General features: G+C 40.1%; 1 protein-coding gene across 2 annotated transcripts in view; it reads right to left on the bottom strand.

Moving 5' to 3' along the window:
• Positions 1-25,623, bottom strand: part of map3k7 (mitogen-activated protein kinase kinase kinase 7) — a 115,848-nt gene that overhangs the window by 30,336 nt on the left and 59,889 nt on the right. Inside the window, exons 10-12 of one of the 2 annotated variants that reach the window (XM_078212664.1) lie at positions 22,691-22,842; positions 17,901-18,066; positions 16,988-17,068 (exon numbers count right to left, since the gene is read on the bottom strand). In XM_078212664.1, the coding sequence (XP_078068790.1) occupies positions 16,988-17,068; positions 17,901-18,066; positions 22,691-22,842 (399 nt within the window). The remainder of the gene's footprint in view (positions 1-16,987; positions 17,069-17,900; positions 18,067-22,690; positions 22,843-25,623) is intronic. The other variant, XM_078212665.1, reaches the window with a different exon arrangement.

Here is a 25,623-nt window from a genome sequence, read left to right as displayed (position 1 = left end):
GAAAATAAATGTGAATGAAAAACAATTAATGAGATGACTCTTGGTATGGTAAATGCACTGGAATAGAAATTTGCTGTTTTATCAAAGGGAAGTTTATGTAATTAACATGCTTACAATGTCAAAACTATAATACAGCTGGAATAAAGAAATCACAAAACAACTCGAGTGTAGTTGATTGATCGGTGTGGGTGGAATTGCTAAAAACAATCTACAATTGGATGGATGAAGTGGCAGTAATAGGGAATACAAAAGTAATCGGAATATGGAGTATGTTTCCCATTGAACAAAACGTGTCGGTTGTGACCAGGAGTATGGTTTATTGGTACATCACAGAAAACTAGCAAAATTTGAATGATCAGTTTTCTCTCTTGGCCAAACAGCCCTCAATATAGCTCTAGGAGGTGTAATTACAGAAAGTACCGTGGATTGACTTCAACTTGGAGGCATACCCAATATTCATTAGTGACACAATAGAAGGCCGCAAAAAGTTGAAACTTTCAGTTCATCTGTTGCATAACTGTGCTAAATTTTGATACCTTGTTAAATATGATAAATTGTTTTTCAGTGCACACTTGCACTTGGTGTCGGTCTTCACAGTGGAAGACACAAATAACATGCTAAGAATTGATGACAAGGCAGCAATGGCAGGTGAGGATCTAGAAACTATCATTATCACTAAAGAGGCAGTATTGGGCAAGCTATTGGGGCTAACGGTAGACAAGTCTTCTGGCCCTGATGGAATGCATTTCAGGGTACTAAAAGAGATGGTGGGGGAAATAGCAAATGCACTAGTGGTAATTTACCAAAATTCACTAGACTCGGGTAGTTCCCACATATTGGAAAACAGCAAATGTGACGCCACTGTTTAGAAAAGGAGTAGACAATAGGCGGGTAACTATAAGCCGGTTAGCTTAACTTCTGTAGTAGGGAAAATGCTTGAATCTATCATCAAGGAAGAAATAGCGAGACATCCGGATAAAAATTGTCCCATTGGGAAGATGCAGCATGGGTTCATGAAAGGCAGGTCATGTTTGACTCATTTGGTGGAATTCTTTGAGAATATTACGTGCGTGGTGGACAATGGGGAACGTGTGGATGTGGTGTATCTCTATTTCCAGAAGGCATTTGACAAGGTGCCACACCAAAGGCTGCTACATAAGATAAAGGTGCACAGTGTTATGTATTAGCATGGATAGAGGATTGGTTAACTAACAGAAAGCAAAGAGTGGGGATAAATGGGTGTTTTTCTGGTTGACGATCAGTGACTAGTGGTGTGCCTCAGGGATCAGTGTTGGAACTGCAATTGTTTACAATTTACATAGATGATTTTGAGTTGGGAACCAAGTGCAGTGTGTCAAAATTTGCAGATGACACTAAGATGAGTGGCAGAGCAAAGTGTGCAGAAGATGCTGAAAGTCTGCAAAGGGGTATAGATAGTCTAAATGAGTGGGCAAGGGTCTGGCAGATGGAGTACAAAGTTGGTAAATGAGCTCACATTTTGGTAGGAATAACAGCAAAATGGACTATTATTTAAATAGTAAAAAAATTGCAGCATGCTGCTGTACAGAAGGACCTGGGTGTTCACAAAAAGTTGGTTTGCGGGTGCAACAGGTAATTAAGGCAGCAAATGGAATTTTATCCTTCATTGCTGGAGAGATGGAGTTTAAAACAGTGAGGTTATGTTGCAACTGTATAAGGTGCTGGTGAGGCCATACCTGGAGTACTGTGTACGTTTTTGGTCTCCTTACTTGAGAAAGGATATACTGGCACTGGAGGGGGTGTAGAGGAGATTCACTAGGTTGATTCTGGAGTTGAGAGGGTTGGCTTGAAGGTTGAGAAGAGACTGAGTAGACTGGGGCTATACTCACTGGAATTCAGAAGAATGAGGGGAGATCTTATAGAAAGATATAAGATTATGAAGGGAATAGATAAGTTGTTTCCACTGGCAGGTCCAAAGATGTGGAGATGCCGGCGTTGGACTGGGGTAAACACAGTAAGACATCTCACAACACCAGGTTAACGTCCAACAGGTTTATTTGGTAGTAAGTTTGGTAGCTAGTGGCTTTTGCTACCAAATAAACCTGTTGGACTTTAACCTGGTGTTGGGAGACTTCTTACAAGGTCCAAAGATATGCAGGATAGGTGAATTGGCCATGCTAAATTCTCCCTCAGTGTACCCGAACAGGTGCCGGAGTGTGGCAACTAGAGGATTTTCACAGTACCTTCATCGCAGTGTGCATGTAAGCCTACTTGTGACTAATAAATAAACTTTAGGTGAAACTAGAACTAGAGGGGCATGGCCTCAAAATAAGGGGGAGTAGATTTAGGACTGATTTGAGGAGGAACTTCTTCACCCAAAGGGTTGTGAATCTGTGGAATTCCCTGCCCAGTGAAGCAGTTGAGGCTACCTCATTGAACGCTTTTAAGGCAAGGGTAGATACATTTTTGAACAGTAAAGGAACTAAGGATTATGGTGAGCGGGTGGGTAAGTACAGCCGAGTCCACAAAAAGATCAGCCATGATCTTATTGAATGACGGAGCAGGCTCGGGAAGCCAGATGACCTACTCCTCCTCCTAGTTCTGATGTACTGACTGTTTCAATATGCTATCCTAATTCCCTTCTATTCCCTCAGTTTATGCTGGCACTTCCCCATCCTTCTAGTTCAGGCTGGCATTCCTCCTTGCGTTTTTGGGGAGTGTCACCTAGCATCAATATGCAAGTGGGAATTAGGAGGGTATGTATTACGGTCATGATCGAATGGAATAGTAAAACTGGTTTAAGATGCCTACTCCTGTTCTTGTGGTATGAAACCATCCCTAAGGGGCAGTTATTACACTTCAGGTTCATATCTGTTGCAATACAAGTGCAACTGATGCAAGCTGAAGGTTAAACTGTTTTCAAGAGTTTCAATGTACTGCCGGGAACTTTACAAACAATGATTTTTGAATCATTTTAATATTAACAGTGACTGCCATGGGTTCTTTGCAAGCATTAACTTTAACCAGAATTTGGGCATTGTTGATTGGAACTTTTGTAAGCAACCATTCACGTACCTTTTTATCTGGAAAGATAGTGAGGTTGAGCAGCAACCTCACTATCTTTAAAATAAAAAGGTATGTGAATGGTTGCTTACAAAAGCAATCATTCACATACCTTTTTATCTGGAAAAGGTATGTTTCCAGATAAAATATTCAAGTCGATATGAATATTTTAAAATAGTGCTATTACCAAACCACAAAGATGCATTAGAGATACCTGAAGTATTCCAATTATACTTTCAGCAACCAGCTGAAAATTAAAATCATTGGTGCTTCAAAAATGCACTGTTTATACCAAAGATTGGTAACCTAGGCTCGTGAGTGAGTTGCATGAATAGCCCTCCTTCTTCTCAGTGGACCCCAAGATTGAAATCAGGCTTGTTCACTAACCATGCCCACATGAAGAAGATTAAATACATTTAATACACGCCGAACACTTCATAATGAGTTATGGAAAATGCTTAATCATTTATATATTAATAGTTCTATCAACTTCAAATAGTAAAAACAAAATAAATATTTACATTTTAGATGCAGAGGGAACATACAGCTCTCGGAGTCAATGTTGTGTGCAATCAGCATGCATCTCATTTTACTTGCCTTTGCTTTACATGAATATCACTTCAGTCATATTGGTAGGGAAGGAAACTACACAGATGGAAATCAGTGGAATGTGACAACCCGGGGTGTGGGCAAGAGTCAACAAAATGCAAAATGTTTCATGGGCCGCACTCAGAACCTAGGTGGGCCGCATGTGGCCCACTGCTGGTTTATACTGTGCTACAGAGTGAAAATGCAGGCTAGTGCAGCTGTAATTGCCCACAAGGCATTTTGTAATGTTATCAGGAGCTTGAAAATAAAAAAAATGGCCAAACATAGCTAGATTATGAAAGGATCAAGGAGAAATTACCACATTTAATCTGACCGACAGCAGCAGCTAGCATAATTTCAGCAGATTAGTGGGATATAATAATGCAAGACATAAAACTGAAGCTGGAAGTAATTTAAGATTAGGCATTTTAAATGCTTAGATACTTTGTTTACCCTGCGTCCTTTTTCAGACATTTAATAAAAGATAATATTTTAAGTAATTTTGTTTTTTTCTGTTTGCAAATTAGCTCAAAGAATTTCTTGTTTTTCAACTGTTGTCCTTTGATGTCTTAAAAGTGGATTAAAATCCAAAGTATTTATGGATTAAGATTTTTCTTATGCTGAAGCCAGAGGTAACCATCTCACTGCATAGTAAAGCATGGATGACTTCTGCAGCCAGGAGATGTGCCAGATGCTGTCCCTTAATCGTGTGAGACTATATCATGAGTACTTCCTGCATTCCATATTTGCTTCATAATGACTTACAGTAGCCAAAAGATTGAAGGTTAAAATTTTGCATAAGCCACTCTTCAATCAATTGCACGGTCTATACTTCTCTGATTCTGGAAAGATTTTGGCTAATTTAATTATATGCAGTAAGTGCACCTTTAATTGCAAGTTTATTTCAACGAGAGACGTTGGAGGTGATCTTTCCACCCGTTCAAGCCACGCTCCTGCTGCAGCAAGGTCAGAGAATTTGGCAGCCAGCCAAATCTTCGTTCACTGCGGCACTGGTGTGAACAGTGGTAAAATTCTGGCCCTTACATCCAATGGTCTAAACCTATCAAGAATTAATAGGATCATTTGATTGGCTTCAATGAAGCACAATCTGCATCCCATGAGGGACTGCCCGCCCTCATGAATCAATGCAAGGCTGCATAGTGCCACTCCAGATTTTTCCTTCTATACCCTTCAATGAGATTAGATCTCATTCATTTAAACCTGAGCAAATCTTGGCCTCTTCTACTCAACTTCTCTTCGTGAACAACCCCCTCATGCTAGGAACCATTTCAGCGAACCATCATTACACTCCCAAGGCACTAATACTCTTCCTAAGGTTACGGAGTCAAACTGAGGGCAGCACTTTGGAGAGTTGGTGCAGATTCAGTGCGCCAAATGGCCTCCTTCTGCACTGCAGGGTCCCTATGATTTTATAAAATTGTTCATGAGATTTCAGAATGGCTTAGCTTTCTCTCGTTTAGCGTCCTCTAATCTATCAACTCAGGCTGGAATCAACTTTTGATACCAAAGAGTAAAAATACAAGTGTGGTCTTACCAAGTGTTCATATAATTGCAGTAAAGTAGTCTTACTTTTGTACTTTAATCCCTTCATAATGGTAGCATTACATATAGATTGATGTGCACCACCATGACGATCAGTAGCTACAGTGGCTTGGCGATGCTTACATATTCTCCCTGTGTCTGTGTGAGTTTTCTCCAAGTGCTCCGGTTTCTTCAGTCTGAAGATGTGCGGATGAGGTGGATTGGCCATGTTAAATTGCCTCCGAATGTCCCAAGATGTGTAGGTTAGGCAAATCAGCCATGGTAAATGTGCAGGGTTATAGTGAAAGGGCAGGGAGTGAGCCTGGTTAAGATTCTCTTTCGGAGAGTTGGTGCAGACTCAATGGGCCAAATGGCCTCCTTCTGTACTGTAGGGTTTCTATGATTGTATAAATTTTTTCATGAGATTTCAGAATGGCCTAGCTTTCTCTTATTCAGTGTCCTCCAATTTATCAACTCAGGCTGGAATCAACTTTTGATACCAAAGAGTAAAAATGCAATAAATTCATTGCTGCAGTCCAGCAAAACCAAAAACAATAATAACCTCCAATAACACCCGATAAGTACCCCTCGAGCCTGCCCCGCCATTCAACAAGATCATGGCTGATCTGACGTGGATCAGTACCACTTACCCGCCTGATCCCCATAACCCTTAATTCCCTTACCGATCAGGAATCCATCCATCCGCGCTTTAAACATATTCAGCGAGGTCGCCTCCACCACCTCAGTGGGCAGAGAATTCCAGAGATTCACCACCCTCTGGGAGAAGAAGTTCCTCCTCAACTCTGTCTTAAACCGACCCCCCTTTATTTTGAGGCTGTGTCCTCTAGTTTTAACTTCCTTACTAAGTGGAAAGAATCTCTCCGCCTCCACCCTATCCAGCCCCCGCATTATCTTATAAGTCTCCATAAGATCCCCCCTCATCCTTCTAAACTCCAACGAGTACAAACCCAATCTCCTCAGCCTCTCCTCATAATCCAAACCCCTCATCTCCGGTATCAACCTGGTGAACCTTCTCTGCACTCCCTCCAATGCCAATATATCCTTCCTCATATAAGGGGACCAATACTGCACACAGTATTCCAGCTGCGGCCTCACCAATGCCCTGTACAGGTGCATCAAGACATCCCTGCTTTTATATTCTATCCCCCTCGCGATATAGGCCAACATCCCATTTGCCTTCTTGATCACCTGTTGTACCTGCAGACTGGGCTTTTGCGTCTCATGCACAAGGACCCCCAGGTCCCTTTGCACGGTAGCATGTTTTAATTTGTTTCCATTGAGATAGTAATCCCATTTGTTATTATTTCCTCCAAAGTGTATAACCTCGCATTTATCAACGTTATACTCCATTTGCCATATCCTCGCCCACTCACTCAGCCTGTCCAAATCTCTCTGCAGATCTTCTCCGTCCTCCACACGATTCACTTTTCCACTTATCTTTGTGTCGTCTGCAAACTTCGTTACCCTACACTCCGTCCCCTCCTCCAGATCATCTATATAAATGGTAAACAGTTGCGGCCCGAGTACCGATCCCTGCGGCACGCCACTAGTTACCTTCCTCCAACCGGAAAAACACCCATTTATTCCGACTCTTTGCTTCCTGTCGGATAGCCAGTCCCCAATCCACTTTAACACACTACCCCCAACTCCGTGTGCCCTAATCTTCTTCAGCAGCCTTTTATGGGGCACCTTATCAAATGCCTTTTGGAAATCCAAAAACACCGCATCCACCGGTTCTCCTCCATCAACCGCCCTAGTCACATCTTCATAAAAATCCAACATGTTCGTCAAGCACGACTTTCCCCTCATGAATCCATGCTGCGTCTGATTGATCGAACCATTTCTATCCAGATGCCCTGCTATCTCCTCTTTAATAATGGATTCCAGCATTTTCCCTACTACAGACGTTAAGCTGACCGGCCTATAGTTACCCGCCTTTTGTCTCCTTCCTTTTTTAAACAGCGGCGTAACATTAGCCATTTTCCAATCAACCGGCACTACCCCAGAATGCAACGAGTTTTGATAAATAATCACTAACGCATCCACTATTACCTCTGAACCTGCCTTGCATAGATTGGTTTCTTTAGCATTCAGCAAAATATGAAGCTACCCAATCCAAACAGATTTGTGAATTATAATAAAAGCTAATATATTATTTTCCCAACTGTTTGATGTAGCTGCATACTAACTTTCCACGATTTGCATACAAGGACACCCAGGTTATCCTGAATCCTGACATTTCCCAGTCTTTCATCTCTTAAAAAATATATTCAGCCTAACTTTCCTACTAACTTCACATTTCTCTACATTACATTCTATCTGCCAAATTCTTCCCCGCTCACCTGTGTCCCTTTGCTGCCTCACCATCCTCCTCACAACTTACTTTCCCAACAGTAGAATTCTTTATCAAGGTGGATAGTGAGGTAGTTGATTCTGAGGCCAGGATCCCGAATTTCAATAAAGGTAACCATGACGGTATGAAGCACGAGTTGGATTTGATGGACTGGGAAACATTACTGAAAGGAAGGACGGTGGACAGGCAATGGCAGGAATTCAAGGAACAAATAGGTGAACTCCAAAAGTTGTTTATTCTTACTTGGCGCTAAGATTGGAAAGGAAACTTGGCCAAACCATGGCTTACAAGAGAAATTAGAGATTGCTCTGATGAAGGGTCATCCAGACTCGAAACATTGGCTCTATTCTTTCTCCACAGATGCTGTCAGACCTGCTGAGATTTTCCAGCATTTTCTGTTTTTGTTTCAGATTCCAGCATCCGCACTGTTTTGCTTTTAAATCAAAGATAGTATTAGATTCAAAGGAGAAGCATACAAATTGGCAAGAAAAAGCAGTAGACCTGAAGACTGAGAGCAATTTAAAATTCAGCAAAGGTGGACCAAGGGATTGATTAAGAAGGGGAAAATAGAGTATGAAAGTAAGCTAGCAGGGAACATAAAATAGACTGTAAAAGTTTCTCCAGGTACGAAAGAGAAAAAGATTGATAAAAAACGAATGTAGATCCCTTATAGTTGAAATGGGGGAATTCATAACAGAGAACAAAAAATGGCTGAGCAACTAAATTTGTACTGTGCTTCTTCTTCACAAAGGAAGACATGAGTAATGTGCCCGAAGTTCTGAGAAACACAAGTTCTAGTGGGGAACTGTAGGAAATCAGTATTAGTAGAGATTGTTTTGGGGAAATTAAGGTGGTTAAATCTCCAGGGCCTGATGATCGTCATCCCAGAGTACATAAGGAAGTGGCCCTAGAAATAGTAGATTAATTTTCCAAAATTCTTTGAACTCTGGACTGGTTCCTACAGATTGGAGTGTAGCTAATGTAAGCCCACTATTCAAAAAAGTAGAGAGAAAACAAGGAACTATAGGCCAGTGAGCCTAACGTTGGTAGTGGGGAAGCTGCAAGAATCCATTATCAATAATTTCATAGCACAACATTTGGAAAGCAATGGTCTAATCAGACAAAGTCAGCATGGATTTACAAAAGAAAAATTATGCTTGACAAATTTACTGGAATTCTTTGAGGATTTAACTAGTAGAGTTGATCAGGGAGAATTAATGGATGTCGTTTATTTATACTTTCAAAAGGCTTTCAACAAGGTCTCACATAGCAGGTTACTATGTAAAGTTAAAGAGCATGGGACTGCGGATAGTGTCTTGAGATGAATAGTAAGCTGGTTAGTAGACAGAAAGCAAAGAGTTGAAATAATTGGGTGTTTTTCCAATTGGCAGGCAGTGACGAATATGGTACCACAACTATCTGTGGATCCCAACAATTCACATTATATATTAGAGTTGGATTAGGGAACTAAATGTATTATCTCCAAATTTGCAGATGATATAAAGTTGGATGGGAGGGTGAACTGTGAGGATGCAGAGATGCTTCAGCGTGATTTGGACAGGCTTGGTGAGATGCAGTATAATGTGGTCAAATGTGAGGTTATCCACTTCTGTACCAAAAATAGGAAGGCAGATTATTTGAATAGGTCTAAATTGAGAGGTAAATACTCAGCGAGACCTTGGTGTCCTCGTGCATCAGTTGCTGAAAGTGTACAGGTACAGCAGGCAGTAAAGAAGGCAAATAGTAATTTGCCATTTGTAGCAATAGGATAGGAATAAGGATGTTTTACTACAATTGTATAGGGCATTGATGAGTATTGTATGCCCGCTTTGGTTTCCTTATCTGAGGAAGGAAGTTCCTGCTATAGCTGGAGTGTAGTGAAGGTTTTCCAGGTTGATTCCTGGGATTGCAGTTCTGTCATATAGGGAGAGACTAAATCGGTTAGGATTATATTCATTGGGGTTTAGAAGACTGAGGGGATCTCATTGAAACTGATAAAATTCTAGCAGGGTTAGACAGGGTAGATTCAGAAATAATGTTTCCAATGGTGGGGGAGTCCAGAACTGGGGGTCATAGTTTGAGAATACGGGGTAAACCTTTAGCACTGAGGTGAGGAGAAATTTTTTCACCCAGAGAGTGGGGAGTTTGTGGAATTCACTACCACAAAAACAGTTGAGGCCAAAATATTGTGCGATTTCAAGAAGTAATTAGTTATAGCTCATGGGACCAAAGAGATCAAGGGATATGGGGGGTGCAAGGTGGGATTGGACTATTGAATTTGATCGCCAGCAATGATCATATTGAATGGCGGAGCAGACTCGAAATGCTGCATGGCCACACTTGCTTCTATTCTCTATGCAGGTTTCTACGCAAGCTTTGTATCGTCAGCAAACTTGAATGCAATACATTTAAGTCATCACTTCAACTACATATGAATTTTATGCTGTAATTTACACAGTAATTAGTTTTTGGGCTGCAAACATGTTTCCTGAATAAAGTCTTAGAATTAAAAATATCATTATTTTTAATATTGCTTGTCAATAGTTTAGTCCCTAGCACTCACCCTTGCGACATCCCACTAGTTATAACCTGCCAACTTGAAAATTACCCATTTATCCCTTATCTCTCTTTGCATTAACTAAACCACAATCCATGCTAATAAATTAGCCTAAAACCCACGAGTCCTAATTTTACATAATAACTTCTTGCATGGCATCTTATCAAATGTTTTCTGAAAATCCAAATAAAACATTCACTCATTTCCCCTTATCTACTCTGTAGTTACAATCTCAAAATTGGATTGATCTGTCAAGCATGATTTCCCCGTCATGAATTCATGTCGAGTCTTCCAAATTTCCAAGTGCCCTGTTACATTCATAAAAAAAACCAACAGATTTTGGAATGTGAGGTATTGACATGTTTCGCAGCGGCGGGAGGCGGTGCGCTGCTTGCTGGTGGCAGGCTCTTATGGTCTTGCCGTCGTCAATGGGGTTTCCTGTTCAATGCACCCCTTGGTGCTGGGAAACTTGCGACAGGGGTGCACCATCTGCAGGAACGCAAGATCCCAGCTGCGTGGAGGCAAGCAAGATTTTGGCGATTATTACCAAAGTGCGCCATCTCAGATTTACTGATATTTGAATTCACCAGTCACTCATTTGCCCATTCCCCTTGCAATTTCCTTTGGAGCTCAAAATCATTTACAAAGTTTCCTTTTTAGATTCCTCTGGAAACTTATAGATCATGTTCACATCACTGATGCACACAAGTGAACAGACATAACTAACCAGTTTCAACAGAGATTTCCCTTAATTCCTGTTCTTTGATTCCTTCCTTCTAATCAGTTTTTAAACAGAACTTTCTATTATTCTCATAATTCCAAAATCTTATTCAATAGTCTCCCACACGGCACCAAGTTAAAAGCTTTCTCAAAGTCCATATATGCACTATGTTCACTGCAGTTCCCCATCCACCAATCTCTTCAAATGAATTCCAAGATAATGACTATTTGCATTGGATTCTCTCATTGGAGTAAAAATACATCAATTTCATCCTTTTTTATAAGCATTTCAATTAGCTTACCACAACTGTCCTCAATTCCAGAGAATATATAACCAAAGATTTCCCCGTCTCTCATCATGAGTCAGTCATTTGTTCATGTTAGTCATCCTGTGAATTATCAACGGACTTTCCTGGGGCCAGTATACCCTTGCTGTCACATTCCATGTAGTGAAACCATTATTTCATTAGTACTGGTGAACTAAATTGACTTACGGCAAGTGGCTTATGTGCCAGAGTTCTTGAATTGCTTTATTCTGTTCAATACTTAGCACCATTCAATTTAGATTACAAGTAGTAATTGCATGAACCGAGCGTACAGAATTCCCCAAGATGTGTTACCTGCAAGTTCTTACTGGAGTGCTGTATTCTAATCAGTTTGAGATGTGCATCTGTCATTTTTGCATTCAAACTGTACTGTCTTATCGTTAACATGATGTGGAGATGCCGACGCTGGACTGGGGTAAGCACAGTAAGAAGTCTCACAACCCCAGGTTAAAGTCCAACAGGTTTATTTGGTAGCAAAAGTCACAAGCTTTCGGAGCGCTGATCCTTCACCAGGTGAGTGGGAGTTGTGTTTACAAACAGGGCATATAAAGACACAAACTCAATTTACAAGATAATGGTTGGAATGCAAGTCTTTACAGGTAATCAAGTCTCAAAGGTACAGACAGTGTGAGTGGAGAGAGGGTTAAGCACAGGTTAAAAAGATGTGTATTGTCTCCAGGAAAGGATGTCCCGAGGCATGGTACATTGGGGAGACCATGCAGACGCTACGACAACGGATGAATGAACACCGCTCAACAATCACCAGGCAGCAGTGTTCTCTTCCTATTGGGGAACACTTCAGCAGTCACGGGCATTCAGCCTCTGATCTTCGGGTAAGTGTTCTCCAAGGTGGCCTTCACGACACACGACGACGCAGAATCGCTGAACAGAAACTGATAGCCAAGTTCCATACACATGAGGACGGCCTCAAACGGGATCTTGGGTTCATGTCACACTACCTGTAACTGCCATGACTTGCCTGGGCTTGCAAAAATCTCACTAACTGTCCTGGCTGGAGACAATACACAGCTCTTTAACCTGTGCTTAACCCTCTCTCCACTCACATTATCTGTATCTTTAAGACTTGATTACCTGTAAAGACTCGCATTCCCAACCATTATCTTGTAAATTGAGTGTGTGTCTTCATATGCCCTGCTTGTGAACAGAACTCCCACTCCCTGATGAAGGAGCAGCGCTCCGAAAGCTAGTGGCTTGTGCTACCAAATAAACCTGTTGGACTTTAACCTGGTGTTGTGAGACTTCTTACTGTTATTAACAGCCTTTGTTGTTAATCTGCAGTTGCAATCATTTTACCCATTCTCTTAATTAATGTAATTTTCTTGTTTCTTCATTATTTACTATGTCTTGGTGTGATCTGAGGCCACTTTTCACTGCCCACCAAACAGTGAAAGTTCCTTTTGCCTAACTTGTTCCTTATTAAACTTTAGCTCGCATCCTATTAAGTAGAAGGCAAAATATCAACGGATGTTGAATGGATAAGTCAACAGAATTTTGATTAATCGTTTTAGACAAAGCATTGATATATTTAGAATTCTATTGGAATGGAAGCTTTGTAATTATAAATATTGTTGACCTATTTGTAAGTTTCTCAAACAGACCATGTCAATTAAAAAAATCATTATGCCTGTGATGAACAAAGGACCATTCATAGTCACCTCAAATATATTAGCAAAATCAAACTCAAAATTACTAAACACAGAAGTGAAGGCCGAAATCTTCCAGCTGCCCAGTGTGGGGCTAACAAGCCATTGAAACCCTGTTCACGTTGGCAGGCGAGAAAATTCCAGCTAAAGAATTTGAATTCCAAGCCATACACCTTAAACCGTATATTCACAAAAAGTAATCTACATCTTTATGGTCAGTGACACAAAATTCTCTCAGAACGGAAGGTTGTTTTGAGGAACAAAATAGTGTCTTTCCATTCTTTGCTCTTTTGAAATAAACTGAATTCACATTGAAAAATGTGAGAAGTACAGGCACTGTAAACATGCATCTGTTTCTGGTTGATTTTTGACTCTAATTTGTTAGAAAACAAATGACACTCCTCTTTTGATCAATGTAGAAATGTTACTACAGTTTTCAGTTGAATAATTTAACAGCTTTTGTGAATACACACTTTTATCGATTTCTAACTTCACAACCTTTATACAATTCACAGCAAACAATGCAAAGCAAATCATAAAACACACAGCAGAAAGCTCATGCGGGTGCAGCACAAACACACTCAAATAATTTGGTTATTACATTAGTGGGAATAGCTGCCATTAGCTCAAATACCAAGCAGAGAAAAATACTTATTGCTCCAGAATGAATTTCATTGCAGCAGAACCATGGATTAAATAACTTGGGACAATTATACTTAAAACAGATAGAAATCCCATCTAAGCTCACTTGTATCTTTCATTGCCTTCGTATCATGGTACAAATCCATGATTGCTGTGTCAAGGACATTCAAATTTTAAAAAATGCTCAGCAAGGAGCATGGTCTCTCCCAAATTAATTCACAATGAAGACAGTGCAATAGTTTAAATCTATAACTCATCATTAAGATAAGTTTAACTTTCTTGTGGCTTCAAAAAGAACATTAAGAACAAATGTAAGTCCCTCTTGGAATGCTTGTTCATGATGAGCACTTTGAGATCAAAAGAACACCTCAGTTTTGTGTCTAGTTTATCGACTGAAATGTTATAACTTGTATGAAAATATAGTCAGAAGATAGCTATAAAAGCATTAAAGATTCAAAGTATTAGTCCCAAGATAATATTTTTCATGGGATTTCATAATGGTCTAGCTTTCTCTTGGTTGTCTTCCACTTCACCTAACTCGAGCTAGAATCAACTTCTGTTGTCAAGGAGTAAAGGCAGTGTAAATTCAATACAGCAGTTCAGCAATCTGTGCTCCAACAGATTACCAGAATTGCCTTGGGCAGTGACAGTGGTTCGATAGAGCACAAAACTGTTACCCTCTGTCAGGATGATGGCATTTGTGTTCGCATTACTGTCATTCTGCTAGTGCCCTTGCTGCTGTCTATCAGCCAGCCAGCCCGCCCAGGCTGCTGTTACCCATGCCAAGGTAGTGCATCCAAAGTAAGGTCTTCTAGGCCCAGTGCTGTGCAGAGTCATTTTCCAATGCCAACTGCAGATTTTCCCACTGAAGTCAGCAGCCTTCTGCCAGCCATGATGCAGGTAGTACTGCATATCAAGATTGGACCTGGCAAAAGCGCCTGGACAATAGGCACCAAAAGAATGCACAAGAACAAATGGCTGACTTTTGTATGGAATATTAGATGGTTTGTTTGGTAGTGTTGGTTTGAAATGATTGTTTTGCCTTTATTTCAGTCATGTGGCCAAGATGCTGCTGCAGTGGTCTCTAACAGGGATGGGCAAGGTGTGAGACAGCTTGGGGTTGTACTAGTTGGCTAAGCCAGTCACACTCAGCCTGGCATGAAAGGGGATGCATTGCTTGCCTCCTTCTTAGTTGATTGCCATGCTCCAGGTGGCAAGGATTATGTCCTCATGATGGAGAGGTTGTGCAGATACAGCACACAAAAATGACTCACACCTTGGAGAGTACTGTAGGATTCCATCATAGCAGTTTAGCCAGTTGTAGCATTGCTGAAGCACTCCAACATTAACTCTGTTCCATTTCAAGTGGTATACTGTGATAAGCGTGCTGTCCCCTGCATGATGCTGGATTGTGCATCAAGTAACCACAGGTCAGTTGATTGCTTTTGTCCTCCAGTATCCACCCTGTGGTTTCTTGGGGTGGCTCAAATAGTCAAGTGCTGATGGTACAACTGTCTGATGTAGGGCAAAGGCATCATGACTGCTACCTGGTTACTGAGCAAGAACCTGCATGATGAACTGGTCCCACACGGGTTCTGAAGAGTCATACGGGCTTGAAATATAACTCTGTTTCTTGTTCCACAGATGCTGCCAGCCCTGCTGGGATTTTCCAGCATTTTCTGTTTCTTCAGATTTCCAGCATCCCCAGAATTTTGCTTTAATTTTAGTTTTGTAAATCACGCTGTCAATTCACTCTCATTGTATGCATTCAATTATGACACAATGACACTGTTTTTATTTGCAATTTAAGTACAGGCGAACTTTTTACTTCTGACGAATTATTCCCTCTCTGCATATGCTGTTTGATTTTTTCCAACTTTTTGTTTTTATTTCACATTAATAGTTCGTTCTTTATGGCAACAATTGCATCATCTGTTTTGTATTTACAATTGTGATTTACTGTCTCATATTCAGTCAGTTTAAGATGTTTTATAAGAAAAGTAGAAAACATGGATCACAGATTCTGAAGACAACAAAGGTCATGCCATTTGGGAAGCATCAGGAAGATGTATATGTTATAGTTAAAGCATATTGTTGTGAATATCAAATTCGTAATTCATATACTTTAGAATACAACTTTTAGCTTTAATAATTAAAGTTTCAGCTGTAGATAAATAGCCAGGACAAGAAGCCGAATAGTCCAGTTGTGAGGTAGTTAAAGAAAATTGGAGTCTTGCTTAGTTAACAGCTAATAGAAAGATTCCCCTGTGATTGGTTTCATTCATTTGGAAACTGATAATCAACTCTGATGTAAATGCAAACTGGGAGTTAATTACAGTTAAAAGACAACTTACAAGGTCGTGGATAAATTTGCAAAAGCAATAAGTAATAAGGGGTCTTTTATCTTAGCTGAATAGTGCCAAATGGCCTGCCCCTTTTCAATAAAATGATTAAATTATGCATGTAGAAACCAGAACCAGGCTGTAAACAAGAGTCAGGACCAGCAATTCTAGGAGTGAGGAGTTGTAAAAACAAATTTGCATCAAAATCTTTTTTGTTTATAGCTTATAAAACCCAAGACTAGCATGGAAGGTAAAACGATTTGCTTACATTTCTGCTTGATAGCGTGCCACAGTATCATGAAGAAAGAGACGTGGAGGTGCAAGCTTCCTTTATTTACTACGTCTATGTATTTGCTGAAAGAAGCAGATAGTTCAGTTTGTGATGGGAACACAGCAAGAAGGTTTGCTACTGCTTGCTGCTAAAGTTGGAAACCTATCATGGCCCTCCCAAGAGCTTTGTGGCAGAAAGAAACCAGCTTAAATGGTTAGCTTAGAAGAGCTGGACAGAAGCCATGGGAGTACATTGGGGGAAAGAAAATTCTGTGCGTGCCCAAAGCCAGGATAAGAAGCTGAATGGTCCACAGTTGAGAGATTCTTAAAGAAAATTGGAGGCTTGTTTAGCTAAAAGCAAATGGAAAGGTTTATATGTAATTGGTACCTCGAGGAATAGCTGGAATACTAATGAGAATTAAAGTAAATTCTGAAGGGCTGTGGCACACCTTTAGGGTTTTTCCAAGGAGAAATGAACGAACTTTCAAAATTTTGTAAGATAAGGGAATTCTGACTCAACACATTCAGTCTGGTGGATTCTATTCTAAATTTAAATGGTAGATTTCTATTGTGCATCATATGCAAACCTATTGTTCAAAATTCTGTCATTTTCTTCTCCTTCACAACAAATGTTCATAATTTGGTTCTTAAATACTGGACCACAAAAGTGGCTTCGCTAAGTTGTTGCCAGCACTTGAAATTGTGTGATCAGTGAGGAATTGTGTATGGTCCAAGTACTTTGAACAACAATAAAATGACTCGCTCCTAGTTTTCATTGTTTTATTCAGGATGCAATAAATTAGAAACTCTTTCATGGAATTCTACAAGGTCCTATGCAGTCTGGAGCAATGAGCATTTAAGCACCATATTTGTCAGCAGTTAGCAAGCTAGCTAGCCAGCCCAGTAGTTAGAACTGGTACCTGATATGACGATCTGAGGAACATCCAGTATGGTGCCAAATGAAGCAGTTTTACGGTGGCCTCGTTTTGGCTTTGGACGGGCTGCAAAATACACACACACAGGTACGCATGCAACAAATAGCTAAAAAGGGTATGAAGCGCATTACAATTAGAACAATGCAGTCTCTTCACAGAAACAAAAAAAAAATTACATGGGACCAGTCATGCACATCACAAGGCACCATGCAGAAGCCAAAGTGTTAGGCTTTACCTAGACACATTGCTCAGGAAAAGCACAATTAAAAGCATAGAACAACCAACTTTGTACATTACAAAATATTTTCTTGAAAAGCCCTTTGAAAAACGTTCATACCTTAAATTTTAACACACACAACCCATACAATTAAAGTAAAATAGCATTGTTTTAAAAAGTGTGGTGCAGTGTATCACATAATTAATGATAAGGTTAGAGCAAGGAACAAGAATGTTGAAACATATTTTCAGGGGAAAAAAAACTGAGCAAGTTGTCAAAAATTCATTTGACAACCTCAATGTCATTTTAGTTTTGGAGTCATGTCAGGTACTTCATGGAGCTGTGGTCATGTAATTTATTTTCTTAAATTTATATCTGAAATTAGTAAACATAAAGCTAACTAATGCATTCCTGACACATTGATGGTTAAAATATGGAACCACTTATGCAAAGGATCAACCAATCAAAAATGCTAAAAGATACCACACACACACATTTACTTGGATTAATCAGTATTAGCTTGACAGCTGAACTGAAATAAAACAAAACAGCTCCTTTAGAAGCCAAAAGTTAAGTGTTTTTGAAACAAATAATTAATCCACAATAATAATCTTCATCATTGTTATCATTATTAATATTATTGTTCTGTGTTGCTCTGACCGTTTTGTTCTAGAGTTTTACCTGTAGTAGAATTCATAATTCTGGCCTCCAATTCAGGAAAATTGCTGAGGTCGGCACTCAATCTTTTTCCCTCCAGAGTTGCAGCAGCAGACTGTGTACGCCCTCCAGACAGGCTCTCCACGCTACTCCCTCGAGATAGTGGCAGGTTTAATCGTGCAGAGTCACCCTAGGTTACAGTAACGTGCAGAAGTGCAGTAAGTCTCTGAAAGCAAGGATGCAGTGCTATTTGCAAGTTTCTCAGGTTTAGCAAATTGCTTTCATAGCGAGTTACCAATTTTCAAAACATACTGCAAATATTATCCCACTGTACATTTGACAGTTGCAAGCTAGATCCTGAGCGTTAGAAACTGTATTTCAGTTCACCATTCCCCTTCCACTGAATCTTTCCTATTAAGCTGCGTAATATGTTGTGGTGTCTCATTTTTTAATATGTTTTTGCTCATCCATTGAGATTTCCCCTTTCTTGCTCATCCATCTGGATTTCCCCAGCTTTCACGAGACTGATACACAATTTATATGAACATTTTTGAAGAAATGTTTGATATGAACAGTGATTTTAACAGATCTATTTGCAGCTTCGTACTTTTACACACTAACAAGAAAATTGCAGTAACATCTGACATTTTGTTTTAACTAGACATTATAAATAGAGCTTTTTTTGAGGTTAGGAAATGCCCTTTTCTCTCCAGTGCATTCACCAACTGTGGTTGACAATCTGATCCTATGTTGTTCTGAATCAGTCTATAGGAGAGATGAAAGAGTGGTCTGGGCATAATTCTTCACAGGTTTCCCCACCTCTGACACCTTGTCACAGCAGTGCAGCCAAGATCAGTAATGGCATACAGAAAACTAAACATGCACTGCATCTTGCAAAATTAGCAACAGTTACTTCTAGTACTAGTTGTTTCTACTTCTTTCTACTCATGTCCTAGTTATTTTGCATTAGTTCATGGGAATCATGTGATTGCCTCCACATTAATTGGTCTTTGAGCACTTCTGGAACAAAGGCAGTATCAAAATTTTACCTATCATTGGTCCACAACAATTGCTTACTGGGCCATGGTAACCAGATAACTATTTTGAACTTCACAAAATACTGAGGTCAGTACTGATTTACTTATAGGCATGAGAGCTCGGTCTTTTCTCATTGGAGAGACGAAGGATGAGAGGTGACCTGATAGAGGTGTACAAGATGTTGAGAGGTATAGATCGGGTGGATTCTCGGAGGCTTTTTCCCAGGGCTGAAATGGCTGCTACGAGAGGACACAGGTTTAAGGTGCTGGGGGGTAGGTACAGAGGAGATGTCAGGGGTAAGTTTTTCACTCAGAGGGTGGTGGGTGAGTGGAATCGGCTGCCGTCAGTGGTGGTGGAGGCAAACTCAATAGGGTCTTTTAAGAGACTTCTGGGTGAGTACATGGAACATAATAGGATTGAGGGTTATAGGTAAGCCTATATATAAGCCTAGGTAGGTAGGGGCATGACCGGCGCAACTTGTGGACCGAAGGGCCTGTTTGTGCTGTATTTTTTCTATGTTCTATGTTTCTGCTGCTGCAAAGTGTAAAGCCCATCCTGGAGTTGGAATTAAGATTTTTCTGAACATTAGTTCCAGGTTTGAAAAGATCCACCTGTGGTTGCTGCCTAAATTGAACTTTTATTTAAAGATAGTTTTTAAAAAGATAGTTCTCCCCCTTTCCCACAGTTATGTAGATTTCCATTCACTTCTGCCCGTATTCCATATTATTTATTCTTTCATATTTCATTTTAATGAAGCAGGTTGACTCTCAATTACCCTCGGGCAACTAGGGATGGGCAATAAATACTGGCCAGTGAGCATCGCCGATGTCCCACGAATAAAAAAAAGAGCTATTAAAAAGCTTTTTTAACATTGGTACTCAGCCACTGATTCCCACAGATCAGTAACATTCTTTTATTTAATAAGAAATAGTCACATGGTGACTCTGTTTCTGTCCTCAGATGTTGTCGGATCTACTGAGTACTTCCAGCATTTTCTGCTTTTATATTACTTCATTTAATGTGTTTTGCTTTACTGTCTTTCTCTTGTTTTATTTCTTTTTAAATGCTATTATGTGCACACAAACATCTCAATCAGGATGTCCATGTTGCACTCCCTGTCACAAAATACATCTCCCTAGCAGATAATGATGAAAACAAGTTTGGATCTTCTGAAACAAGGCAAGAATGCCAAATCAAGGCAACAATTTATCATTCACTAAAAATAATATTTTTCACTGCAATAGATGATTGGAATACAGGCAAAATGAGAAAGGCTATTTTAATCATTGAAACTCACCACTCTCATAACATTAAATTTGCGATTAAGGTAGCCCACTGTTTTGCTTGCAGATTATTACAAACATTCATCTTCATTCTATTCTATGATAAAGTAATGATGGTCGTTGTGATACCCAGACTATGCTTACTGGTCCAACTTTTTCAATGTAATGAGTATAATAATCTCGGTTCATCTTATCCACACTATGAAACATACAGGAAAAGACCTGCCAGTTCATCATGCCTGTCCCACATGTTCATGCATAGCATATACAAATCATCAACTCCATCTTGCTCCCTGTTCCAGTCACACAAACTCCTGGACCGCAGAACAATCAAAACTTAGTCAATTAAGCAATAACAAACAACCTGAAAAATTTCTCTACAGCTCCAAAGGAAATCAAGCAAATTCCAGGATAACATGGTAACTGAAATCATTAACTTTTACATTAACTCAGCTGATTACCAAGATTGCCTCTACTCTGTGGTGGCACAGTGGTTAGCACTGCTGCCTCACAGCACCAGAGATCTGGGTTCAATTCTGGCTTCAGGTGATTGTGTGGAGTTTGCATGTTCTTCCAGTGTCTCGTGGGTTTCCTCCAGTGCTCCGGTTTCCATCCGCACGCCAAAGATGTGCATGTTAGGTTGATTGGCCACGCTAAATTGCCCAAATGTCTTCCTTCTGCACTATGGGGATTCTATGAAAATTATCTAATTCCTTTTTGAGCATCTGCAGTGAAGCCACACTTGCCGCACGTATTGGCATACTATTTATTATCTTGCCTACTTCAATGTTGCCACACTAATCTTAAGACAGTAAATCTTAAGCTTCTTTAATCCTTCTTCATAGCTCATGCTCAGTGCACTTAGGAGTGGGTTTGTTGCATGTTCTGTATCCTTTCTAATATGTAACCTTTGTTGTGATATAGTGAGCAATAATTGTAGTATTCCAGGCGTGATCTGACTTGTGCTCTCATGTCTTCTTATAATTATCCTAGCCAAGTGCATCCTTGCACTGCACATTTTTTAAAAATTGCTTAGTTGTATAGTTTGGAATTTTTTTACAAGCAACACACCTTAATAATTGTAATATGTGACACAGTGCTAAATATGAATTACCAAGGTTATTGCTAAATGTTTCATTTCATCATATTGTATACACAACACCGAACAAACTTTTAAATAGCATTTGGGATAAAAATATTAACTTGATAATTTATTGCTTTGCCAACTACCCAGTGTTGAGATCATATAGCAATCATATAGTTACCCTTCACAAATATTACCATTGCATATAGATTATAAAATAGATGGCCCTTGGTAACATGCTGACACTAAGATCTTGCAATTGTGATTTGGGTTTGATTTCAGAGCTTCATGATAAAACTGATGCTTCTCTGCTAACAAAAAGGTTCCATAGGAAATAAATCTGTGGTCTCAATCCAATCAAAGAGGAGACATTTACAATTCAAAAAATTTGCAGAGAAAGCACAAGGGTAGCCGTGCATGAGGCAGAGATTGTTGGAGCACAGTAGAGAGAGCTTGACTGACGGTATACCTGTGACTGCTTGATACTCATGATGTGGAGATGCCGGTGTTGGACTGGGGTAAACACAGTAAGAAGTCTGACACACCAGGTTAAAGTCCAACAGGTTTATTTGGCAGCAAAAGCCACTAGCTTTCGGAACAGGCTGTTACTTCGTCAGGTGGGTGGGAGTTCTGATCATAAACAGGGCACAAAGACACAAACTCAATTTACATGAATAATGATTGGAATGTGAGTCTTTACAGCTAATCAAGTCTTAAAGGTACAGACAATGTGAGTGGAGGGAGCATTAAGCACAGGTTAAAGAGATGTGTATTGTCTCCAGACAGGACAGCTAGTGAGATTTTGCACATCCAGGCAGGTTGTGGGGATTACAGATAGTGTGACATGAACCCAATATCCCGGTTGAGGCCGTCCTCATGTGTGCGGAACCTGGCTATCAGTCTCTGCTCAGCGACTCTGCGCTGTCGTGTGTCTGTACCTTTAAGGCTTGATTAGCTGTAAAGACTCACATTCCAATCATTATTCATGTAAATTGAGTTTGTGTCTTTGTGCCCTGTTTGTGATCAGAACTCTCAGCCACCTGACGAAGGGACAGCCTGTTCCGAAAGCTAGTGGCTTTTGCTACCAAATAAACCTGTTGGACTTTAACCTGGTGTTGTTAGACTTCTTACTGCTTGATGCTAACAGTGAGCAAGGAAAGTGCAGAAATGTTTCTAATCCACAAGGCTAACAAACGTCCCTCAAGTGAAGAGTACAATGTGCCCCCCCTCAGAACTTATGTGAGAATGTGAATACTGTAGCAATAGAGAAGGAATAAAACCTAAACCTTCACACTGTAGCATACATTAAGCTTAAACATAGGATAGAACTATATTTAAGAATTTTAAAAAAAATACGGAGACTTTTCATTTTAGGCAAAATAAAGACTTGAACAGAGCAATTTACTCACCGCCTGCTTAGGCTGGAGTTTAAGCTGCTGGGCCAGCTTTGATTCCAAACGTTTAATTGTGTCATTGGTAGCATTTGCATGCAAGTCACTAGGTTCTGCATTAGCATCACTTTTGTTACTGGTATTTGTAGAGGTAATTTCCAGGAAAGATCCTAGTAAACAGACAGTACAATTTATGTGATTTAAGAAAAACTCTTCTTGCAACCATAGAACAATTCAGAGTGACAGACACTAGTAAAACCATTGGTAAGACCAGAAGATCCCACTGACACAGGACTAGAAAGTCACCCCTCATAATATGGAACTTGTTAAATATTGTCAGATTGTATTAGCCAATTGCAAATGAATCTTAGTTAAAAACATGTCAATCCAGTTTTCTACATCATGTGATGGGTAAATGCACTACATGGAACCACAGTGAATAAGGTATAATCAATTAGATATTTTCTCCAGTTGGGATCTGTTGGGGAATTGTGAAGATTTAGTGATGTGGGGCAAGATGGTGAATCAGGATTCATATTGTTGATTGGTATCAAGTGACCTTACTGAGAAGTTCAAGTGTGGAGGTCAGAAAACCATAATGTTGGTCTTAGTAGAGTCAGCCTCTATTAAATGTCAGCACATTAAAAAGCAGCTCATCACCATCTTCTCAAGGGCAATTTAGTGATGAAATGCTGGGTTAGCCAGCAGCATCCACATCCCATAAGCTAATACTGTTTTTCTTATGCATGACGTCTGACCATTTGGGTGAGGTGGGGAAGGTTGCCAGTGTCCATAGAATTAGGATACTTTGTCTATTCAGACAAGGAAATATTTTTAAAACTCACTTAAAAATTTCAGCAGAAGTATCAGGAAGTTGTTCAAAGATTGTTTTGAACACATAATTAAACAGGTTCAAGCTCCTTTTCTTTATGAAAATTCAACATTAAAAATGGTTGTTTGACACCAAACACCTTGGCCAGAATTCTCTGGTCGTGCTGCGATGGAGATCTGGCTGAGGGCCAAATTCTCTGTTCTTGCTGGCAGTGGTGGCGAGGTGTACGGCATCAGAGAATTCTGGCCCTTGAAATACATTTAAGCATTTGCAGCGAGTTTAATTGTGGAATTTGTGATCCCATTTATAAGCTTTCATCTTTATGCTATATTGGTCCTTCAATGGACTAAACAGGAGAGGGAAATGGTAACATAATCTTTTCCATTTCATGCGGATTAAAATATATTCAATAAACTATAAATGTCATGACAAAAGATCTTGAATGGAAACCAGAAAAATAATCTAGACTTGATTATCTCAACACACTCTTGGCTGGCCTCCCACTTTCCACCCTCCGTAAACCTGATATCGTCCAAAACACTACTAGTCCCGTCCTAATTCAAGCCAAGTCCAGTTCACACATCACTCAACTATTCCCTGATTAATCATAGATCCCTACAGTGCAGAAGGAGGCCATTTGGCCCATTGAGCCTGCACCGGCCATAAACCCGCCCAACCTCTATCCCCATAATGCCTAATTACCCTTGCTAATCTCCCTGACACTAAGGGGCAATTTAGCATGGCCAATCAACCTAACACTTTTGGATTGTGGGAGGAAACCGGAGTACCCGAAGGAAACCTACGCAGACATGGGGAGAACATGCAAACTCCGCACTAACAGTCACCTGGGGCTGAAATTGAACCTGGGTCCCTGGTACTGTGAGGCAGCAGTGCTAACCACTGTGCCACCGTGCTGTTAAGCAACACCTTGATTTTAAAAAAACTCATCCTTATTTCAAATTCCTCCATGGCTTCAGCTCTAACTCTCCCTAATGTCCTCCAGCTCCACAACCTTCCAAAATACCTTCATGCCTCTAATTCTGAGCCCGTGGGGATCTTGGATGGCCATGCCCTCAGCTGCTTGAGCTCCAAGGTCTGGAATTCCTCCCCCAAAATCTCTTCGACTCTCCTCCTCCAAGATGCTCCTTAAAACCTATCTATGACTAAGTTACTGGGCATCTGCCCTAATATCCCCTCATGCAGCTCAGTACCAAATATTGTTTTAATAATGTTCCTGTGAAGTATCTTGGAATGTTTTATTACGTTAAAAAACACAATAGAAATACAATTGTTGTTGTCATTGTTACAAACATTTAATCTTTTGGAAAGCCTACTTGCCCATAATTTACTTTTTAATCCTCATTAATAATCTGGATGTCAACAAGAAAAAAAAACTTGTAGTGAACATCAAAATCAATGAATACGGATCAAATCATTTACAAGCAGGTGAATGTACGACAGCCAGCAGCATTCAAATGCTGCACTATCCTCCATGAGACTGCTGATATCCAGCAAGGCCTGAACCACCGCTTCTTGTATAGCATCACTTGATTTTATGAATAAAGTGCGACTAAAATATTACCAATACACCTGTACTCTGGGTATTAAATCCACTCAATGATCAAATACTCTGGTTCTGTTTAGCAGATTGCAGAGAAAGTCTATGGGAAGGATTTTCTTGTCCTGCCAGCAAATTTCTTGCCCAAAGTCAACTGACTTTAGGCTGCTCTCCAAATTGTCCAGTCCCGTCCACACCAATTTCCACCATGGGCGGGAGTGGAAAATCTCAGCCTACATCTTGCTCCGTGATCCAGTACACTTGTGCTAGGAATGTAGGAGTTGTAAATCCCCTCGAGGTTCCATTTTAATTCAGAAATTCTACAACAATGTGTTTTCAAGCATTATTCATTACTGTCCGCAGAATATTTTGATCGAGAATATTGTTGTTGGGATCACCGAGTCTTTATCCAGCAGTTCAATACTATGTGCTGACCAGAACTTGCAATATCGTATCATAGAATCCCTACGTCGCAGGAGGCTGCCATTCAGCCCATCAAATCTGCACTAATTCTGCAAAAGAGCATCTTACCTAGGCCCACCCCCCCCACCTATTCCTCTA

Source organism: Mustelus asterias, chromosome 5, assembly GCF_964213995.1.
Source record: "Mustelus asterias chromosome 5, sMusAst1.hap1.1, whole genome shotgun sequence".
NCBI lineage: Eukaryota > Metazoa > Chordata > Chondrichthyes > Carcharhiniformes > Triakidae > Mustelus > Mustelus asterias.
The sequence above is the reverse complement of the archived record's forward strand: the minus strand, read 5'-3'. Positions and strand labels throughout refer to the sequence as shown.